This window comes from Motacilla alba, chromosome 1A, assembly GCF_015832195.1.
Source record: "Motacilla alba alba isolate MOTALB_02 chromosome 1A, Motacilla_alba_V1.0_pri, whole genome shotgun sequence".
NCBI classification, from domain to species: Eukaryota; Metazoa; Chordata; class Aves; order Passeriformes; family Motacillidae; genus Motacilla; species Motacilla alba.
In genome coordinates, this window is record NC_052031.1 from 44,186,630 (window position 1) to 44,205,531 (window position 18,902).

The 18,902-nt window shown below is 37.9% G+C and overlaps 1 protein-coding gene across 5 annotated transcripts in view; it reads left to right on the forward strand.

The window, feature by feature from the left end:
• Positions 1–18,902, forward strand: part of VEZT (vezatin, adherens junctions transmembrane protein) — a 58,384-nt gene that overhangs the window by 28,913 nt on the left and 10,569 nt on the right. For 2 of the 5 annotated variants that reach the window (XR_005258862.1, XM_038153178.1), the window contains exons 6-11: positions 1,106–1,255; positions 5,310–5,457; positions 8,317–8,648; positions 9,266–9,459; positions 13,596–13,696; positions 14,824–15,031. Coding sequence is in view for 4 of the 5 variants with exons in the window: in XM_038153178.1 (XP_038009106.1) it covers positions 1,106–1,255; positions 5,310–5,457; positions 8,317–8,648; positions 9,266–9,459; positions 13,596–13,696; positions 14,824–15,031 (1,133 nt within the window). In the remaining variant the exon portion in view is untranslated. Of the gene's footprint in view, positions 1–1,105; positions 1,256–5,309; positions 5,458–8,316; positions 8,649–9,265; positions 9,460–13,595; positions 13,697–14,823; positions 15,032–18,142; positions 18,893–18,902 lie in introns of those variants that run through there. The other 3 variants (XM_038153179.1, XM_038153180.1, XM_038153177.1) reach the window with 3 other exon arrangements.

Below are 18,902 nucleotides of genomic sequence, written 5' to 3' on the forward strand. Positions count from 1 at the left end.
GTCAGATGGACTACAGAAATAAGTTACCAATGCAGCAACCCACCTCAGGCTTACGAGGTACCCTGTATGCTTTTCCCTTTTAAGTGACTGCACATGAAATCTCCTCTTCACTCTGCCCTGGGAAAGGTGAGAGCAGAAGCAGGCTTCCAGTCCCCAAACAATTAATCACAACTGATTGTCCTGTTGTCCAGACCATGTTCATTCCCGAGTTGATCCTAGTAAAAAACAGTCCCAGCAAGTAGAGTGCACTGAGGCTGTTTCCAGAGTCTCAGTCACAGGTTTGACATCAGATTGTACATGAAAAGATACAGCTGGAGTTTAAACTTCCACAGAGGTGTTCAATGTTCACCCAGATCACAATTCATTTTATTTCCAGATGAGGTGATTTCTTACAGTGCTAAAGCCAATCTGAGTTATATTCTAATAGGCAAATGGCATTGTTTCTTATGAATGGTATATCCACTGGAATAGCCAGACACCAAATGTATTTTCCAATATGTTTGTGTGGTGTACACATGTCATGTGTTTACCTGTCAAGATTCTCACAAACACAGCTGCCATTCATTGCATGATGATAAAATCTATGTCACCTCTCAAATAATATTTTTCTTCACCTAGAAAACTTTCTGCATCCGAAAGGTTAAAAGAATATAGTGTTTTGTATGGAAAGCTATGTGTTGGCACTTTTTTTCTGCAAAAATTATTGAAAAAATAAATTTGGATATAAAGAGGTATATGTTAAATACATGTTTATTAAAACTTTCAAAGCTGACAGTGGGCTTTTAATAGTTTTGAATCCTGATTGAGATAATGTTACAGTATATCTACCATTACTATACCATTTTGGAAAATTTTAGAGAAAATAAAGGTGCTCAGGAGTTTTGCCACAGCTCAGATGAGAATAAATTAAAGCTATTTACTGAGGAATCCTGTCTGCTGTCTGAAATTTTGATTCAGTATATCATTGATATGATCAGGGTTTAGTCTCATAGTTACTGAGTGATTTGAAAAAGCTTTCTAAATAATGAAATAGGAAAACTGATGTACTGTTCTTTAAAAATACTTTAGGACATCTGTACAGTTGTATCACATTTTACTTTTCAAGTTTGCTTGACAGGGTCAGTGCCGCTTGCCCATTTAATAAAGCTGGACAGCATCCTAGCCAGCACCTGATTGGCCTCCGGAAAGCCGTGTATCGATCCGTCAGAGCCAACTTCCGAGCTGCAAGACTGGCTACTCTGTACATGCTGAAAAAATATCCTTCCTGTAAAAACCCGCCAGTTCAGGTAGTCCATGTTGCCTACTCGCAGTTGGGCCAATGTTGAGAGTCAGGATGTCTAGAAACATACAGCATCTAATTACGTACCTAAACATGGGGAAGAAAAGGTAGCTTAGTAAATTTGGGCTTGTGTTTGGTTTGGAACATGTTTAAAATTTCCCTTTTTGTGTACTGTGCAGTGTGGTAAGATTCGGTGCACTGAAAACATCATTATTAACACCCGTGCTTTGGTGTAAATGCTGATGATGTGTTTCAGAGCCTTCAAGATTTTGTTTTATAATTCCTCTTCTCTGAACAATATGGCCTTTCACTCGACATCCCTGTGTTCAAAGGTAAGTTGGTTTTCTTCTGCCAAATTAACTGCAACAAATTAAGCTTTTCTATTAATGTGTATGTCAAATATGTTAGAAGGAGATCAATCTGATGAACCTGTGACAGAGAATTAAACATTTTAGGTCACAGCTTTATTCATGGGGATACAAATTGCATAAACTTGATATATTATCATTCTCACTTCTATTCAGTAGAACTAGAAGTTCAGCAATATTTGCTTGTGGCTAGTGTACCCTCTTTTAGTTAGATAACTGCCTTCAGTGAGTACAGTTAAGTAATTTTGCCCTAATTAAAATTTGTTCCCATGTAGAAGAGAAAATATGCAGTCATATTTTAGCCTTATACCAGGCAGTTGTGTCAAACTTGGTAGATCAGTGATTTAATGAGATGGAAAGTCATATTGCTTACATTTTGTGTGGAGAGACAGTTGGGTACTAACAGAAACAATTCAGCATTTGCTCACACCATTCTTGCTCTGATTTGTTCATGTCAGCAAGAGTGCATTGCTCAAAATCACAGAACACAATGCCATAGAAAAGAGTATTTCTCTTTTAATTTAGAATCTAAGGTTATAGCAGAATGCAATGGCTGAAAGCCTAAACTAGAAGTTAGGCACTCTGGGTTAAGTATGTACAGGATGTCGTGCAGACCAGTTCAAAAGCTCTCTGCACTGTCTTCCACTGAATTGTGTGGTAACTCAGGCAGTGCTTCCCTCAGCATGCTAGCTGACTAACACTTGTATTCTTAAGAGCCTTGCGAGTTCTGCATCATGGGAATCTGATGTAATTATATATAAGCTGGATGGAGGAAATCTTGTAGCCTGTGTTACTGGCTGATGTTAATAATCTCATCCTCAGTTGATGCAGAATGGTCTGATTTGAACAATTTTGATAGGTAGGACTTGGGCATTGGACTACATAAACTTAAAAAGCTTGGATTTTGTTGTGAGGTGATGTTCTTTGCTGTCAAGGCATAAATGTGCTATTTTTTATTAATGATAAAACCAAACATTGGAAAGTAGTATTTTAAACTGAGTGATATCTTACCCTATTAGAATGGAATGCATATAAAATGCATTCTGTGTCTTTGAGATGCACTGGACACAGGGACATTTACAAATTTCCTGTAGTAAATCTAGTAAAAACTTGTTCCTTCTCCTCTGTAAAGGTTTAGTTATTGCATCATGAACTGTTAGAAAAATGCATAGCTTTAACTAGGGAGAGGGAAAGTTCATGCAAGAAAACAAGTAAGCTAAACAAAAAGTAGTACCCTCTTGAGATTATAAAAGCCTAAATTGCCACGCTGAAATATCTGAGTAGAGACACTTGGGCATTTTTCAGTGCAGTGTTTCTTCCTTGACCAGCCAGTTCATCGCATGCTTAGCTCAGCCCTGGTGAGCAGGTGAGAATTTGTAGAAGAGTAGCTTGGATTTCCCAGGGACCCAGTGAGGCCCTCCTGTTAGGTCTTCAGATGGGAATTTGCTTTTGAAGACTAAAGTCTGAATGTTAAATTGTTACATACAGGGATACATTAGCATTCTTGTTTTTCTATAGGTAAATAAGAGTGTCTAACCTGATAAGAGGTTAGACATTCACTGTACAGGTATTTTATTCTGGATTTGGCAGTTCATTTTTAAGTAGCATTGTCTTCTCTTCTTTCAAGCTAATAAGGCATGTAAGTTAAACACATTAATGAAATATTTTCACAGAGACATAGAAAAATTTAACTAATCTAAGATAGTTAGGCTTTAGTATTTTGGCTTTAACAGAAGTCAGTAGGGCTAAAAATACTACAACATCAAAGTGCACGAAGAAAGTGTGTTCCTGTATATAATGGTGTGTATGTGTTTAAACTTTCTAAATGTTTAATCCTTAGGAAGCTAATGGAGGCATGGGATCACTTCTCTGCTTTCACCTGTCAGATAGAAATGGGAGTGGAAGGGTTGCAGTAGAGGAGGGCAAGGCAGGAGGTGCAGGAGGTCACTGGGAATCCCTGGCTGAGACACAGCATAGGTATGTGGCTCCTTGGTCAAACCTCACATTTGAGATGTTGCCGGGAATTTATTTTTAACATGACTTAGGAATCCATGTGTGTCCAAACTGCTTTTTGTGGTGTTCATACTGTTGGAAAGGCCATGTTGCAGGAAAAGGCTAACAAAATGTATAAGTAGTTTCTAAGATTAGTGGTCCTGAAGGGTTTTGACCTGATTTTTCAATTTCTGATGGAGTTACCATCCTCATCCTATGTGCTCCCTCTGCTGGGCATGCTGTCAGGTTAATTCATAGTAGCCACCATTTATATGAGGCAGCTGTTGGTGACAAAAGTAATATTCTGATCCTAATTAATTTACATTGCAGGGTTTTGTTTGAACATTTAATAGGCTTCTTCCTTTCCAGACATCAGGAACAAAGGAGGGAGAAATGTATTTTTTTAGATCCTGAACACTTTGCTTTACTGTTTCCTGGGACATAGAATATTACTTTTTCCTGCAATGTTCATCTGCTTAAGTGGTAAAAGTCTCTTGAGCAAATCAGTTTTGCAAGTTCAATCCTGTGAGAATTTAGCACATGGAAAATTGGGGTGTGAAAGCAGATGGAACTCATAGCTTCCCCCGGCAAACACATTAGATGGACAAGAGACAAGTGATTCTAATTGGCTTTATGTGCAAGAGATGAGAGCATTCAGTTTCTAGATCAAACTACAAATGAAAAACAAATAAATTAAGACCATATTTTCATTAATGCTTTACAAATATATATATATTTCTGTGGAACAGATGTGATTTTGTACTTATGGCCATAAGTTTACATTTCTTTTTTTCTAAATTCATTCAAATTAAAATGAATTTTACTATTTTGTGACTGGGTAACTGTCAGAAAACATGGAAAAATCTTAAACTGTTCCCCCCCAGTCTGAGGTTATCCTAATATTAGTGCTATTTTTAAATAAATGCTGCCTAGTCTATGAATTATTTTTTCTGTTTTCTGGTATCAGTTATATTGGGCTTGCTTCCTACTTTTTAAGCATTTTTGAGAACTAGAAATGTACATTTTCCTACTGAGATTTTAAATGTGCTGAATGGTGTTGATAGACACTAGTTTGCCACTCATCCTGCCAAGATCATAATGTCTTTACAGTGATGTAATCAATAAAGTTAATGGTATTACACAGTCAGGGAGCTCCTGTTCTTCACAGAGCTCTCTGAAATGTCAAAGACCTTTTTCTGTAAAGACCTCTGAGCAGTCCATCCACAGACAGACATCTCTGCAAATTCACATCCTGAGTTTAGTCTATAACACAGGCTACCTTTAAAACTTAAAATTGCATAATTGTTCTCTTTCCTCTATTACTTTCTGGTTTAAGATTGACATGAACTATCTCTTGGAAACTCAGTATTTAAAAGTAAGCTGTTTCACTCATTTAAAAGGGATGCAGGGATTTTTCATCAATCTACTTTGTTTCTTTTTATGTGTTTGTATTTTGACATAGGTGTTTTGTCAGTGTCTTATCTCTCGTCCTTCTAAGTGCCTTTAAAACTTGTGCTTCAAATAAGGTTTGCAAAACAGGTGGATTTGGGATGAAAGTATGTGATTTCATAAAAACTGCCTGAAATCAGAAACCTTATTAAGTATTTCTTTCCTTTTCTGTGTGTTTAATGCAAAAGTGGCTTTGTTTACCACCTTAACTCCAGCTAAACTTACCCTCTGAACTCGGAGAGTGACAACGTGACCAGCTACATCTGTGTGGTCCCCTTTAAGGAGCTGGGTCTGGGACTGAGTGAAGAGCAGGTCTCTGAAGAGGAGGCACACAATCTGACTGATGGTTTCAGCTTGCCTGCACTCAAGGTAAGCTCTCCTAGAAGGGCTTAATGCATCCATGCAGGCTCCTGGTGAAAATCTTTCTCTTGTCATGAAGTCCTGTGGCTTGGACGTCCTAGCCTGTAGCAACACACTGAATTGAGGGTAAGGTGTAATCAGTCAGGCTCTTATCATGTGTTTCTACATTCATCAGCATTCACCTGATTTCTTTGTGCATGTAGAGAAAGAGAAGTTACTCAATACAACATTAGGATATTTTTCTGCAAATCATGGAAGTTCAATTCAGTGTTCTATAATCAGTTTGATCAATCCCCTTAAACATGATTTTTTGCTCTCTGATTTCACCTGATCCCAGCTGAAAAAAATAATTTCTGGAATTGTACTTAATTGTTCGTACTTAATTTTAAAATAAGTTGTACTTAATTTGTACTTAATTTTTATCTAATCTCTTGATGTGACTAAAAAGAGAGACATCAAAAATCACAAATTAGTTGTAAATGCCAAAGGGAGTAGTTGCATTTAGTCACACTGAGGAGCAGTAATCATGAGCTTGGAGCCCTGCTGCCATGAGCCATTGTGGTTCTTTGATCTTGGAAAAAAATTTAATGTGAACAGAGTGACAACCATATAATGGCCTTTTTATCTATATTGTTTTGAGATTTTGTTGGTTTTTTTTATTTGCATGAGTCAACTGGAAGGAAGATCTAATTTGAATACAAGCCTTCTATACTCTAATGACCCTCTGCCAGGGCAGTTCCCCTTTAGCATTGTCTTTTTAATGGAAAATTCCATTATTATATGACCTCTGTGTTTCTCTGGGGTTGGCTTTTGTTGCATTTTTTCACTTAATTTATAGACCTTGACTTCTTTTGTTCTGACAGTAAATGCTACCAGTAATTGTGATTACTAAGCTTTGAGGCTTTGTCTAATTAGCTTTAAGCTAAGAGCTACAATAAATAGCAGTTTTTGGGATTTTTTTTTATTGCACTTCATTAGCTGAAGTTCTAATTGCAACCATGTAAGCCTGCTAATTTACCCACTTCTTTTTAAGCACAAGAAGTCAGTCAGAGGCACCCAAGCTTGTAAGCTAAGCCTTTGTTTACCTGCAACTTGCAGTAATTTAACTGAACTCTGTTTTAGTTAACCTGGTCAGGATACTTTCTGGATACAGTTAACTCTCAACAACTAGTAAATCTCAATGGTAGTTCTTAAAAGCAATGTAGGCTGGGTGTGGTATAGCTGAACCAAGCTAAATTTACATAAATCAGTCCTAAGCAGATTCCTGTGTCGGTATAACATACTTTGATAACCTTGGGACATATTTGTGTGGTGAGCCTTGGATGTATGTGCAGTTCTCTTTGTTTTGTTTTTTTTTTTTTTTTTCACTTTGAGAGAATTTGCCTTTATATTAAAGTGCTGGTCATGCTAAGCCATATGACAAGTGTAGCATGTGTCTTTTGGCTACCTTGTCCCTGAAGTAAAGCAATTTAAAGAGTGAAAATTTTTCACTTAAGAAAAACATCCCAGTTTAAGCTGAGGAGAGCCAGGTGGGTATTTTGTGTCAGCAAAGAAGTACTTATTGGCAGAGCAAGTTGCTTGCAACCATAAATACATCTGGAATTTCCTTTTCTCTTGTTGTCATGCCTTTTTTCAGGTAGGTTTTTGATTATTATTATTATCAGTTCCTGAAGTCCACTATTTCTGTGTGCTACTTTTTTACTGCCTGTGATTTATGTCTGGTGGAAGAGATTGGTCTTTTATGCATATTACAGCATGAGCTTTTGATTTTTTACCCAGGGCACCACACGTTCAGGGACACTTGAGTGATTGCTGCCCATTTGTTTGCTTTGTATTTTTGCACCCAGCCAAATCAGTCTTGCATGTGTACCCCAAATTAATTTCATGTCATTCATGTATTTTTTTTTCTCATGAGCATCTTTTGTAAATTGAGATTTCATTTTTCTTCTGGAATACTTTCTCAGTTTGCATCCAAGTATTTTTGATGTAAATGTTTTGTCTTCCTTGGTCTGGAATGCTTGTGAACAAGTTTCAGTCTGCACCTCATAAGCACCTACAGCTGATCCTTTTTAATAAGGGTTATTATTGCAGAGAAAAGTATCATAACCTTTCCTTTTCATTTTAGACATAAAAGGTGCTGCTCTACTGTCATGGTCTACTGAGCAAACTTCTCTAAACTAAGAAAACAGTTATTTTCATTTCATTGGAAGTGGAAGTTCTCAAGAAATTGAAATTTTGGACTGCCTTGCTCCCAGATGGACTGGCTTCTTTTGTACCATATATAACATTGTGAATCAATCAATTTCTTAAAAGACTTTCCTTCCTTAGTAGGATTGGTGGAATTTCTTACTTTGGCGGAAAAAAGAAATAAGTTAGCAGTTCAACTTTCTTCAGATGTAGAATATTTTTTAGTTGAAGTACAGTGCAATTAGGCTCATGTTTCAAGGTTGGGTGTGGGGCAATGCAGTAGTTATTAGATTGTAGAAATGACAGCTTGGCCTTATAAAGGGAAAAATGTCTTTGCTGCCACTGGAATTTTGGCAGCCCTTTGCGAGCTGTAGGGTATGTGGAGATTATAGCAAATAATGAAACTGGTCGACGGGAATATGAGGTTTTGGACTCTGACAACTTTATGAGCATAATTGCATTTAATATCCCTCATCAAGGAATTAACAGTCACCTAAGGTTCACAAGATCTGAACCTCACGTGCTCTGGAATACCCTTCAAAAACAGTCAGCGGATTTTTGCAGTTTTTCAAAGTTCCCATTGCCGGCCAAGGAATGTTTTCCCATGGTGTATCTGTACATTTACTTTGGAAGCTGACTGCCTTCCCAGGTGCACAGATCTAACCCAACCCTGTTTTGCAGGTGCTCTTTCAGCTCTGGGTAGGGCAGAGTTCAGAATTTTTCAGGAGGCTGGCGCTGCTGCTCTCCCCGGCCAACGCGTCCCCCGAGCCCTCGGCGTCGCCGGAGCGGCTGCCCCACCACATCCTGCGCGACGTGACCCAGGGCCTCCCTGACACGCTCGCCGCCTGCCTGGCGGAGCTCAGGAGGAGCTACGAGTTCTACCGCTACTTCGAAACCCAGCACCAGGCAGGCTTGCAGTGGCCAGCCAGGGGCAAGCAGCAGTGCAGAGAGCTGAACAGCCTCCAGACAGCGGTGCGCAGCTTGCAGCTGCACCTCAAGGCCCTGCTCAATGAGTAAGTTTGCACGTGAATTAACAGAGTATGCAGAAGGCTTTGGACTTGAAGTTCTTTGGGTTGTCAGCTTGTATCCCCAACTAAAAGCAAAAAAGTCTTTGCAGTCATAGCTGTATCTTTACACAGTATGGGCTCAAAGGTTTGCTGTGAAATCTGATATTTTTCCTGGGTATTCTTTGAGTATCTGGTGAAAACTTGAAGAGAAGCAGCACTAAGATTTTGCCTTGCTTTTGTGACTCCCTTATAAAAAATATGAAAACATAATTATCTTCCATTGATTTTTCCACATATCAAATGCTTTATAAGAACATTCAGCTCATAGTAACTAACTAGTAAATATCCTAAAAGATTTGTCACTGCCTTGGTGAAACAGTTAGAGACTGTCCTACTCCTTTAATCTTACATATAAGAATTACTATAACAATTGCAGGTAAGCAATGTATCTTGATGTAGAAAAAAATATTTTAATTTTAAAATTTTGGGGCATCTTTGAGGAATTGACTGAGTTTGGTTCTTAAAACTTGAAGGAAATAACAGTATATTACATTAAATAACTGAAAGAATGGTGAAGACAAATATTTATTATTACTTAATGAGTTTGTCTCCTCATTACTTAGGGTAATAATTCTTGAGGATGAGCTTGAAAAGCTTGTTAGCACTAAGGAGACACCCGAGTTGACAACAGAAGCCCATCAGGTTCTGGAACAAAAACTAAAGTTTCTTCAGCCTCATATCCAGGCAAGCAACAGCTGCTGGGAAGAAGCCATTTCTCAGGTGGAAAAAATGAGTGGAAGAAACCCAAATAAAAAAGGTAAATGTGGGAGATTAATTTAGCAGCTAATGGGATACACTTCAGAGATGAAATAGTCAAATGAATCAGTGACAGTGGTCAGCCTGTGTATTAGAATTTTAGCTGAAGAAGGTCTTAAAACCATACACTTTGAAAAACTGTGTCCTTATATCAGACTTTTTCATTGTGATGGCCTTGAAGCTTCTGTTTCAGCAAAAAATGCAACCATGTTAACTCAGTCTGTTAGACCTGTGGATTCAGATGGTTACATTTTCAGGTGTAGACTGATCATGGCTTTTTGCCTTTGATGGGTGAATCACCTGTGAAGGGGCAGGATTTTAATGAATCGCCCTCAAGATCTTCAGGTATTTACTGCATTAAAGTGATGCCATTAATTGAAATAATATTGACATTGTCATGAAACTTTTTTGACAGTCACATTTCCTGGAACATTTCAAATCATGGAGGACATGTTGAGCATATAATACCCATTTTCCTCCTCTCTCAAAGAAAGTGAGCTAACCTTTGGTGTTCTTAAAAGTCTTAGTGAGCAGCATATCCCAGCGTTTTGTTTGTTGTCCCTCCCATTAGGGGTCTGTACTGCCCATGCTGTTCTTGTGAAGCATAACCAGCTTAAATAACTGAAGTGAACTTAGGCTCTCCTGACATGGAATTGAACCTGTAATTTCTAATCTTTCTTTTTTCCAGGAGCATTTTTACTGTCCTAGGAAGGCACAGCCCAGCATCTGAAAAATGCTGGTAATGGAGACTGCACTAGGAAAATTGTGGGGGGGAATTTGGGGTGTCAGCAAGTTACCTACAGAAATCCAAATCTGAAGTGCACTGTGCTCTTAATGATGTATGGGTTTGAATATCCAGTAGATGGATAAATATTGCTGTGGGCCTAGAGGCAGGCAGGCCAAGCTTGTTCATGCTTACATCAGAACTGGGAGCACTGGGAGGCTTCTTGCAGGCTCTGTGCAGGTCCAGACATGGTATAAACAACCTCCTGTACTTTGCTTGATAGTGCAGTCTTACAGCTTCCCCCTCAGTGCTGTGTAAAACAGCCTGTGAGGATGTTAGATGTAGCCTGATATATTTGCATGTGCTGACCTATTGTGTTTTATTGACACCTCCACAACCTGCACTTCTACTGATCTTTTTCCCCTTTACTTAAAAGTTCTTTCTAGACTACACACCATAGTATTTTTAGTTATTTTACTTTTATTTTTACTTTGTGTATAAATTTCTCAGCAGGCCTTTTTATTATAACTTGCTTCCTTTTAAAGTTCAGTACGAAAATAACCTCAAGTGTGATCTAGAAGGAAGGGATTGCGTGGGAAATAAAAAATAAAATAATCCTTCACTTTTGCCCACTGGCTTTCCTGGAAATGTGCTGGGATTGAACCTCTATTTGCCACAAGTTTACTAAACTAATCCACAGGAGCTACTTTAAATTATTTTGGTCATTGAAAACTATTTTTATCTGACAACATTTGACTTTCCTGATATATTTCTAAGCCATTCAGCTTCTGTGAGTTGACTCTGCCAAGCTGTACATGAAGTCAAGTTCAATTCTTTTGCTGTCGTCCTACAAATTTTAACAGCTGGTCTGTCAGTCATGTTATGTAAACTACTTCAATAAATTCTCCTTTTTTTTTTTTCAATACTATATGAAAACTCTTTGGGAGAAGATACCTTCCTGTTGAATAAATATAACAGCTCAGCACAGCTTTTACAATTATGCATTACTATCCAAAACTAAATCAATCTTTTGACAAGAGCTGTTTCAAGAACCCCATGGGCTTAGAGCATTTTGTCTAAGTGGATGCTGAGCACTTCTGCTGCAATAGATCTTTGTTCAACTAACTAGTTCTGCCAGTAAAGCATCTGTATAAAGAGGTGAGTCCCCTTCAACAAGCTGTACATGCTTCTAGCCCTGAATCATTACATGTCAGAGCTGGTTTCTTACAGGTACATTAAACAGCCAAAGCAAAGCCATTCAGAGTAATAGATTGGACACTCACACTCTCCTGTCAGCCTGTCGTTGGTGGTGACACCAGCATGTGTCTTATATTTTAGCATATAATTCCTTCAGGGAATGCAGTTTGCCTTCTTCCTTTACATGATTTGGTGGATTTCTAGAATCAGTGCCTTTACTTACTCACTGATCCTGTCAGGTACAGAGCAGAGCCTCAGAACAAGTGGGGCTTTAGCACATTTAAGGGAGATCATCTCTATTTAAATTCCTTGGGCAATGATGGACCTGTCTATCATTCATCTACATATACATATTTGTCCATTTCCTAGAACTTTCAGCTTCTTTTCTTTATTCTTTCACATTTTTTCATCACTGATAAAATGTATTACTTAAAGCTTCAACAATTTAAGCATGTAGTAATCTACTGCTAATATTACAGAATGGAGTACTCTTTATAGCTAGTTACAGCATTGTATTAATGATTGTATTAATGAGGGCACAATGGCCCTCAAACTGTTTAAATTCCATCCTTTTTCCTTTTAAACCATCTTTGCAAATCTACACAACTTTTTTAGATATTTATAAGAGCAAGGCTGTGGTACTCTGCTGCAATCTCACCATCCCTAAGCGTTAAGTGTATAGATTAGAAAGGGAAAAGAGGGTTAGGTGGGTCTTGGCAAAGTCATTTAACCCATTTCCCTTCTCAAGGGTAAATTAGTATTTGTGAGTAAATGTTGTTTACCTCTTCCTAAAGAACTCTCTTTAGAGACATTTTATAGTATTTCCAGGCATCTATTCCAGCACTTAATTCCATTACCCGTAGAATGTTATTACTGAATAGAAGTACCTCTTGCTGCAATTTAAAAGCAGTGCTTCTGCTCCACCCACAATGGAAGTCCATTTCCTCTTGATGGCTCTTACATTTTCAGAGATGATTATTATGCTTCTTTCTGTCTTCTCTACATGACTCCATATGCTTCAGCTCTTCCATGATGACTATACTTTATTTAGTCCTCTTTATAATTTCCAATGTTTTCCTCTATATTCCCTCTAGTTGGCCCACTGTGTTACTGAATGAAGGGGCCCCAGACTGGGCAGTATGTTCCATCCACAGCCCGATCAATACCAGAGCAGAAATGTTATTTCATGTGTCTATCAGTCAGTGCTGTTGCTTGTATGTACTAGTTTGTAGCTTGGCTTTTTGCTTGCAGTGGGGTAGAGTTGGTGAGGTTCCTCACCTTTTTTTCAGTGGTGCTCCCCAGTCAGTTGTGAGGCATTTGTGCACTTGGCTATTCCAAAGCACAAAAATTTGCAGCCATTTTCACCAAACTGCTGGGTCTGAAATCCATTTCTACCTGGGTTGTATCTCTGATTTTCCAATATTATTTTTTATTCCAGTGGTGCTCTTCTTGCAGATTATCCCCAAATCAGCAGATTTAATGAGATGCAACACCTCTCTTTCACTCATTGGCAATACTGGAGAGTATTGGACTTGAGACAAATCCTCACTCAATGTATTCCAGTCTGAAAATGGTAATCATGCTGTGATGATCCAAGAGGCTGTTCTATGCACCTAATAGCAACTTTTCCTGGCCTTTGCATTTTCCTTATAAAGATGTCATGACACCATGTCAAAAGTCCTACTGAAAACAAAATGCAGGATGTCTTTGGTTCTTTCTATATGCAAGACCTGTTACTGCATTGCAAAATTATCATCTTCTATTTTCAACAAGTCCACACTGGCTGTTATTTGTCTCCTTGCTACCTCACAAATACCTTCCTGTAAACTTTCCTTAATTATTTCTTCCACTATTTTCCAGTAATTTGAAACTGTTTCATCTATAATTTTTTTTTAACTTCTGAAGAAAGTATCTTCTCTGGTTTTACTGATTTTGCTTGCCACCTGCAGGTTTTCAAAGTCTATAAAATTTCTGAGATCTGTTAGTTGAAGTGTTTCAGCACAAGTTCCATTGGACTCAGCTTCTATAAAAACAGCCAAGTTACTTAAGTGCTGTCTAACAGTGTTTCAGTGTAACCTAACCAACCTTCTCACCATTTTTTTCACGTATGCAAATCCTGCTTATGAAAATACCTGGACCCTGCCTGAGTGAGTCAGAACCATCATTCAATACTCAATTTTATTTCTTTTAAATCCCTTTTCTTTTTTCCCCTAAAGGCAAAATTGAAGTTTCCTGTGACAACCTACAGCATACTACAGTACCTTTAACACAGCCTGCCATATACATAGAAAACAAAGATCCAATCCCTGAAGAGCAGGTAAAAAAAAAAAGGGATCATTTAAAATACATTTAAAATAATAATTGGGGATTATTTGCTGTATCCATTCTTTTTTTCAGTTGCTTGTGCAGTGACCTTGTTGTCTTGCTGAGACAGACAAGTAAGTGGCCAGTACCACTTCAAAATTGGATTTGTCAAAAAAATTGTGTATATTCCTTTTGCTGTTCCCTGGGGAGGTATTCCCCATCCTGGAAAAAAGAGCACTAGTATTCATTTCTCATATGTATCATTAGAAATGAGTGACCAAAGGAGAGCAGCAACTCAAGTCAAAGTAATAAAAAGTGAGAATTGCTAAAAGGCAGTATATGAAATCGTCTTACTTTTGCTGGATAAACAGACACAGCTGCAAAAGTGACAACTCAAGCACAAATCATCCTGCCTTCAGTTTGCTTAGTCTCTGCATTTTTTGATCTTTTTACTGTAACACTGAACAACTTTGTGGTGTTTGAGGAACTTCTTGGTGATGGTTGGGCTATCTTAAAGAGAGGTGGGCCTCCTCCATCCCTGAACTGAGTGGCAGATGCTTTCTAAAAGCACAGTGAAAACCCATGCTCTGCTCTTTTCCTCCCTTGCTTCTCCCCCACATGTATTCTCTCTTCCATATCAAAAAGCTGGGACTAATTAATTTATTGAAAATTTGTTATAATATAAATGCTGCTCTGTTTTTTCATGCCTGTAATCCAATATATTTAAATTTGGAAGAGAAGGTTACTATTCTCTGTATTCTCTTAATAAGGATTTATGTAAGTTAGATTAGCAAGATGTATGACTACCAAGAACTGGTTACAGTTTAAATTAAAAAAAAAAAATCAACCCACATTAGCATTGCTTATTTCCACCTGTAATTACAGAGAAATGGTCTCCCATTTTCAAGGTATATCACTTGTTCCTATTTGTGTATGAAGGTAAATCTTGTTGATGAGTGGACTTGCTCCAAATCATACAGATACCACCAAGAGCAGCGTCAGGTCCCCTGGCTCTGCTCAAACAGGGCTCCATCTTATACTGTGGTTGGTTTGTGTTGACATCACTTGATCATGAATCAGATTGTAGGATTGAGTGCACCTGGCAGTGAAGATCAAGAGTTTCCTCCTTTCTTTCTTTAGGAACTGGAAGCATATGTTGATTATTCAGATACAGATAATGAATACAAAAGGGAAGATTTTTACTGCTTCTCCCAAGAAGAAAGAGAGAGGCAAGAGCGAGAGAGACAGGAATCTAAGAGGGTGTTACAAGAATTGAAATCTGTGTTGGGATTCAAAGCTTCAGAAATTGAAAGACAGAAGTGGAAACAGCTACTATTCAGTGAACATGGTAAGCATTTCTTTTGAAAAATAATTCCTTCCTTAAGGATGGGTGTCTGTTTGCCATGAATTTCTGACTGTGTTGGAATTCAGACAGTGCTTAGCTGTAGTAGTGTCTTTGATAGAGCTGTGTGGTCTTAGTTGCCATTCTATCTCTTTTATATTTTAGCAGTCATTTAACTATATATTGAAATGAACTCATAGAAGTGAAAATTTGGCTTGAAACAAAACATTGAGCTAAAATATTAAACACACAAAAATATTAAGACATAAAGAAAGCTGTCAGGATATAAACCATGCAGATTGAACTGACATTCTTTCATGGCTTTCCAGTAAATACGAATTTTTATCAGGATGCATAAATAAATTACTTTTCAGAATTTAAAGAAACCAGCAGAAAAATTATCCCAGACATACAAAAGTATATGGATTAAACTGAAGAACTAGACTGTGAAATATTAGAGAAATAAAATAATAAAACTGACTTTTGTTTCCATGAGAGAGTAAATACAGAATATGTTCACAAAAAAAAAAAACAAACAAAAACCCACAATCAAGCTAAGAAGAAGAGTTCTTTCAAATTAGCCTTTACTAATTCTGAGGACTGCTGGATATCTCCATTCACTTGCACTTGAAAGCAGGATATGAAAATTTCTCTTGCCTCAACAAGACAGCTTGTCTCTTAAAACTTGATTCCTCTCACTGCTTGAACTATTCAATTTACTCTCTTTAAAATTGGCTGGAGTTTGTCTTTTCCTTTTTCTTATTTTCATTTCTTCCTCTTAAAGACAGGTTAGGAAAAGCTTTCTAAAAAGTTCCATGTTCTATGTTATGCAAAACAACCCTCAAGTCTGGCACCATATCCAAGGATTCTGCCTCTGACAGTGTCTACCAGAAAAATGACCCTGAATTGCAAATTTTCAGTAATTTACTAGGAACACAAAGTAACAGACCATACCTATTTATGAGACTGTCTCTTTTGACATCAAACCACCAAAAATACCTGTTCTTAGCAATTTTCTTCTTTATATCCATTAAGCTACAACTGTGGTGGAAGAGATTACTTGACTGTAGGTACTGATTTCTCTTGTAGTTGCATTAAAAACCTGAGACATCGAATTGCACCAGAGTTTCCTCAGGAGTAGGATTTCTGTATTTCTGTTAGATAAGACACCACACAACTCTTCACATAAATTTCTTCAAGTCTTCCTTTCCTAACTGTTGGAGGAAGAAGTGATCCTACCTCCAGTTCAAGTCTTCACAGACCTAGTGAAACTCTTGCAGAAAGAGTTTTTGTCAGGAGAACTTGCCTAGGACATTCCCTTACCTAAGCAGGTAATACTTGTCCTGAGCAGGTAATACATATCAGCATATCCTCAGGCCATCTGTGGCCAGAGCTGAAAAGAGTCAGCTCATTCCTGTAGTTTGCAGTAATTGTTCACCAGAAAGCCTTTGTGGCTCATGTTGGTTCCTTTTCCTTTCCTATTACATTGGTTTAGGATTAGAGATAAAAGGGTGAGGAGGGAAGAAAGTAAGATTTTCTCCAGCTGCATAGGACTAATCATTGATTATCTCCATCCTGTACAAATGTGGAAAACATGAGGGCAGTTCAAGAAAGTAATTAATATTGTCTTCTTTTGGCTCAGATTGTGCATGTCTAATGTGACAGACTGATCTGTACACCTGATATAACATCTTCTACTGTTTTTTAAGGAAATCCTTCAATATTTCGTCAAAAGAAACACAAGTCAGTAAATATGATATCATGGACCCTGGCAAATTATGATTTAATTTATCCATACACAAGTCAGTCCTTAAAGAGACATTTATGTGATCCGCACTTTCCACATTTCTGACTTGCCTTATCTTGAAGATTGAAACCCAGAAAGGTTCATATTCTTGTCTCCATTGGCCCAAGCCAATGGATGGCCATGGTACCCCTTTTCCATGGTCCTCTTGAATCTTGCTTTTACAGGACAATCAAATTCCAGAAATCCTGTGTTTTCCTAACTTGTGGTTATTGTGGGAAAAGATCCTGAAATATTCAAAGGCTTTAATCTGTTGATGAAGGCACCCAGCTAGCCATTCTGACTTGTCCTAACAAGGACATGAGGGTTTTTGATTTGTTTAAGGAGGGGCTGGTGAGGGTTTCCACATAAGAGGTCAGCTCCAAACAAGCTGGTATGTCTTAAGAGCACAACATGAAGTCAGTTGGAGATGATAGGTTGGATTCCAGAAGAAAAAAAATATCAGCAGAGCACTAGACTAAAGCAAGTTTTCCAAAGCCCAGTACCATGGTAATACTTCTTACAGTCTGGGTAATAGGTAGTTTATGGGAGTGTAGGTAAGCTTATGTTTCTGGTCCTTGGCCTCTCGTGGAAGTGTTTTTGAAAATGTCTGCTAAGTTTTTAGTAGTTTCATTTCCATTTGTCAAACGCTGTAAAACAACTTTCTTCTGCTGCAAAATTACTTCTAGCCTTTCCCTAACCTCTCCCTTGCAAAAAAGTTCATTCTGTTGGTGGTTGTTTTGTATCCAGCTGTTTCCCCTTCTCCCACCTTGTTCCATACAACAGTTGTTATATAGCTATTTATCAGATTTGGAAAACCATGCTCCCAAAACAGATGAATTTCACCCTGTTTATTAATTTGTCAACTCCACAAATTGGCCAGCTACCAATCCCAAGTATCTTTTGTTTTTTTGAGAAATTTTGCCTTTCAAAGTATTCTTTGGAGGAAGTGGGCCAGAAGTTTGCTCCCAAATGATAAGATTACTGTGCATATTCCTGTCTCTTCAAGCAAATGGCCAGAAATAAGCAGTAACATATTTTTTACAAGACGGGGAAAGAACTACTCCATAAACAACTGAGACGAGTCTGGTGCAGTGCTCCTTTGGTATATCAAGTTCTAAAGCAAACAGTGCAATACACATTCAATGCCACAGTCTTTCAGTGTGCTAATGACAATAGTTATCAATGTGACAACCATGATGATGTGCCTGCCTTCAGCTAGCTAAAGCAACATTACTGAAATAGAATGTGGTTGAAAAATCCTAATACCATAAATTTTGCTTCCCATGAAACGTTTGTGTATTTCCCAGAGTTATTTTCATCTTTGCTTGCAGGGGTAAAGTCAGAATGGAATTAGAAAGGGAAATGCAACTTGGGAATCTGCTGTTACCGCTCTCATTTATGTTCGTGCTGCTACTATAATGGAGCTGCTGCAGCTTAGGGAATCTGTTACTTGGAAATGGACATTATATCGTTTGCTTAAAATGAAAGCTGCCTGTTCTTCAAGGAGCGATTGTACCGAGTTACACTAACCCTTAACTCTGGGAGGAGAGACTTCCTGGCAAGCATCCCGTTGCTGGCAATGGGACTCGCTGCTGCTACTAACTTCAAGAGAGGCTAAATTAAACCACACTTTATTTGTGATGACACCTGCCCTGACTGTGGATATGTGTTGTATTTGTATGTTGTGCTGTATGAGATCAGATACTGCCCATAAGGACTTTTTCATGTACCAGCTGTCTTAATGGATTAGGTAAACTGTTGTTCACAAGAAGACAGTTAAATCTGTATGCACTACAGTAGTTTTACTTGGGTTTTGCTTTGACACTGAACACATCCTCTGTGTTTGATGCTGGCTTTAAACACCATCAATTTTGTGCTGTCTCTTCGCATCACAGATTTTAAGGAATAATTACAAGTAGCCGTCACATTTCACTTCAGCTTTGTGATTAGAAAACACTTTTAAGTTTTGGTGTGGGTTGTGTTTCTGTTGTTTTGGGATTTTTTAAAGTAATTTTAACCCTTATAATCGTGCATCTTTTCAGGCAAATAAATTATTTATATATAGCAGCTCGCTTTTAGTTACTATTTAAT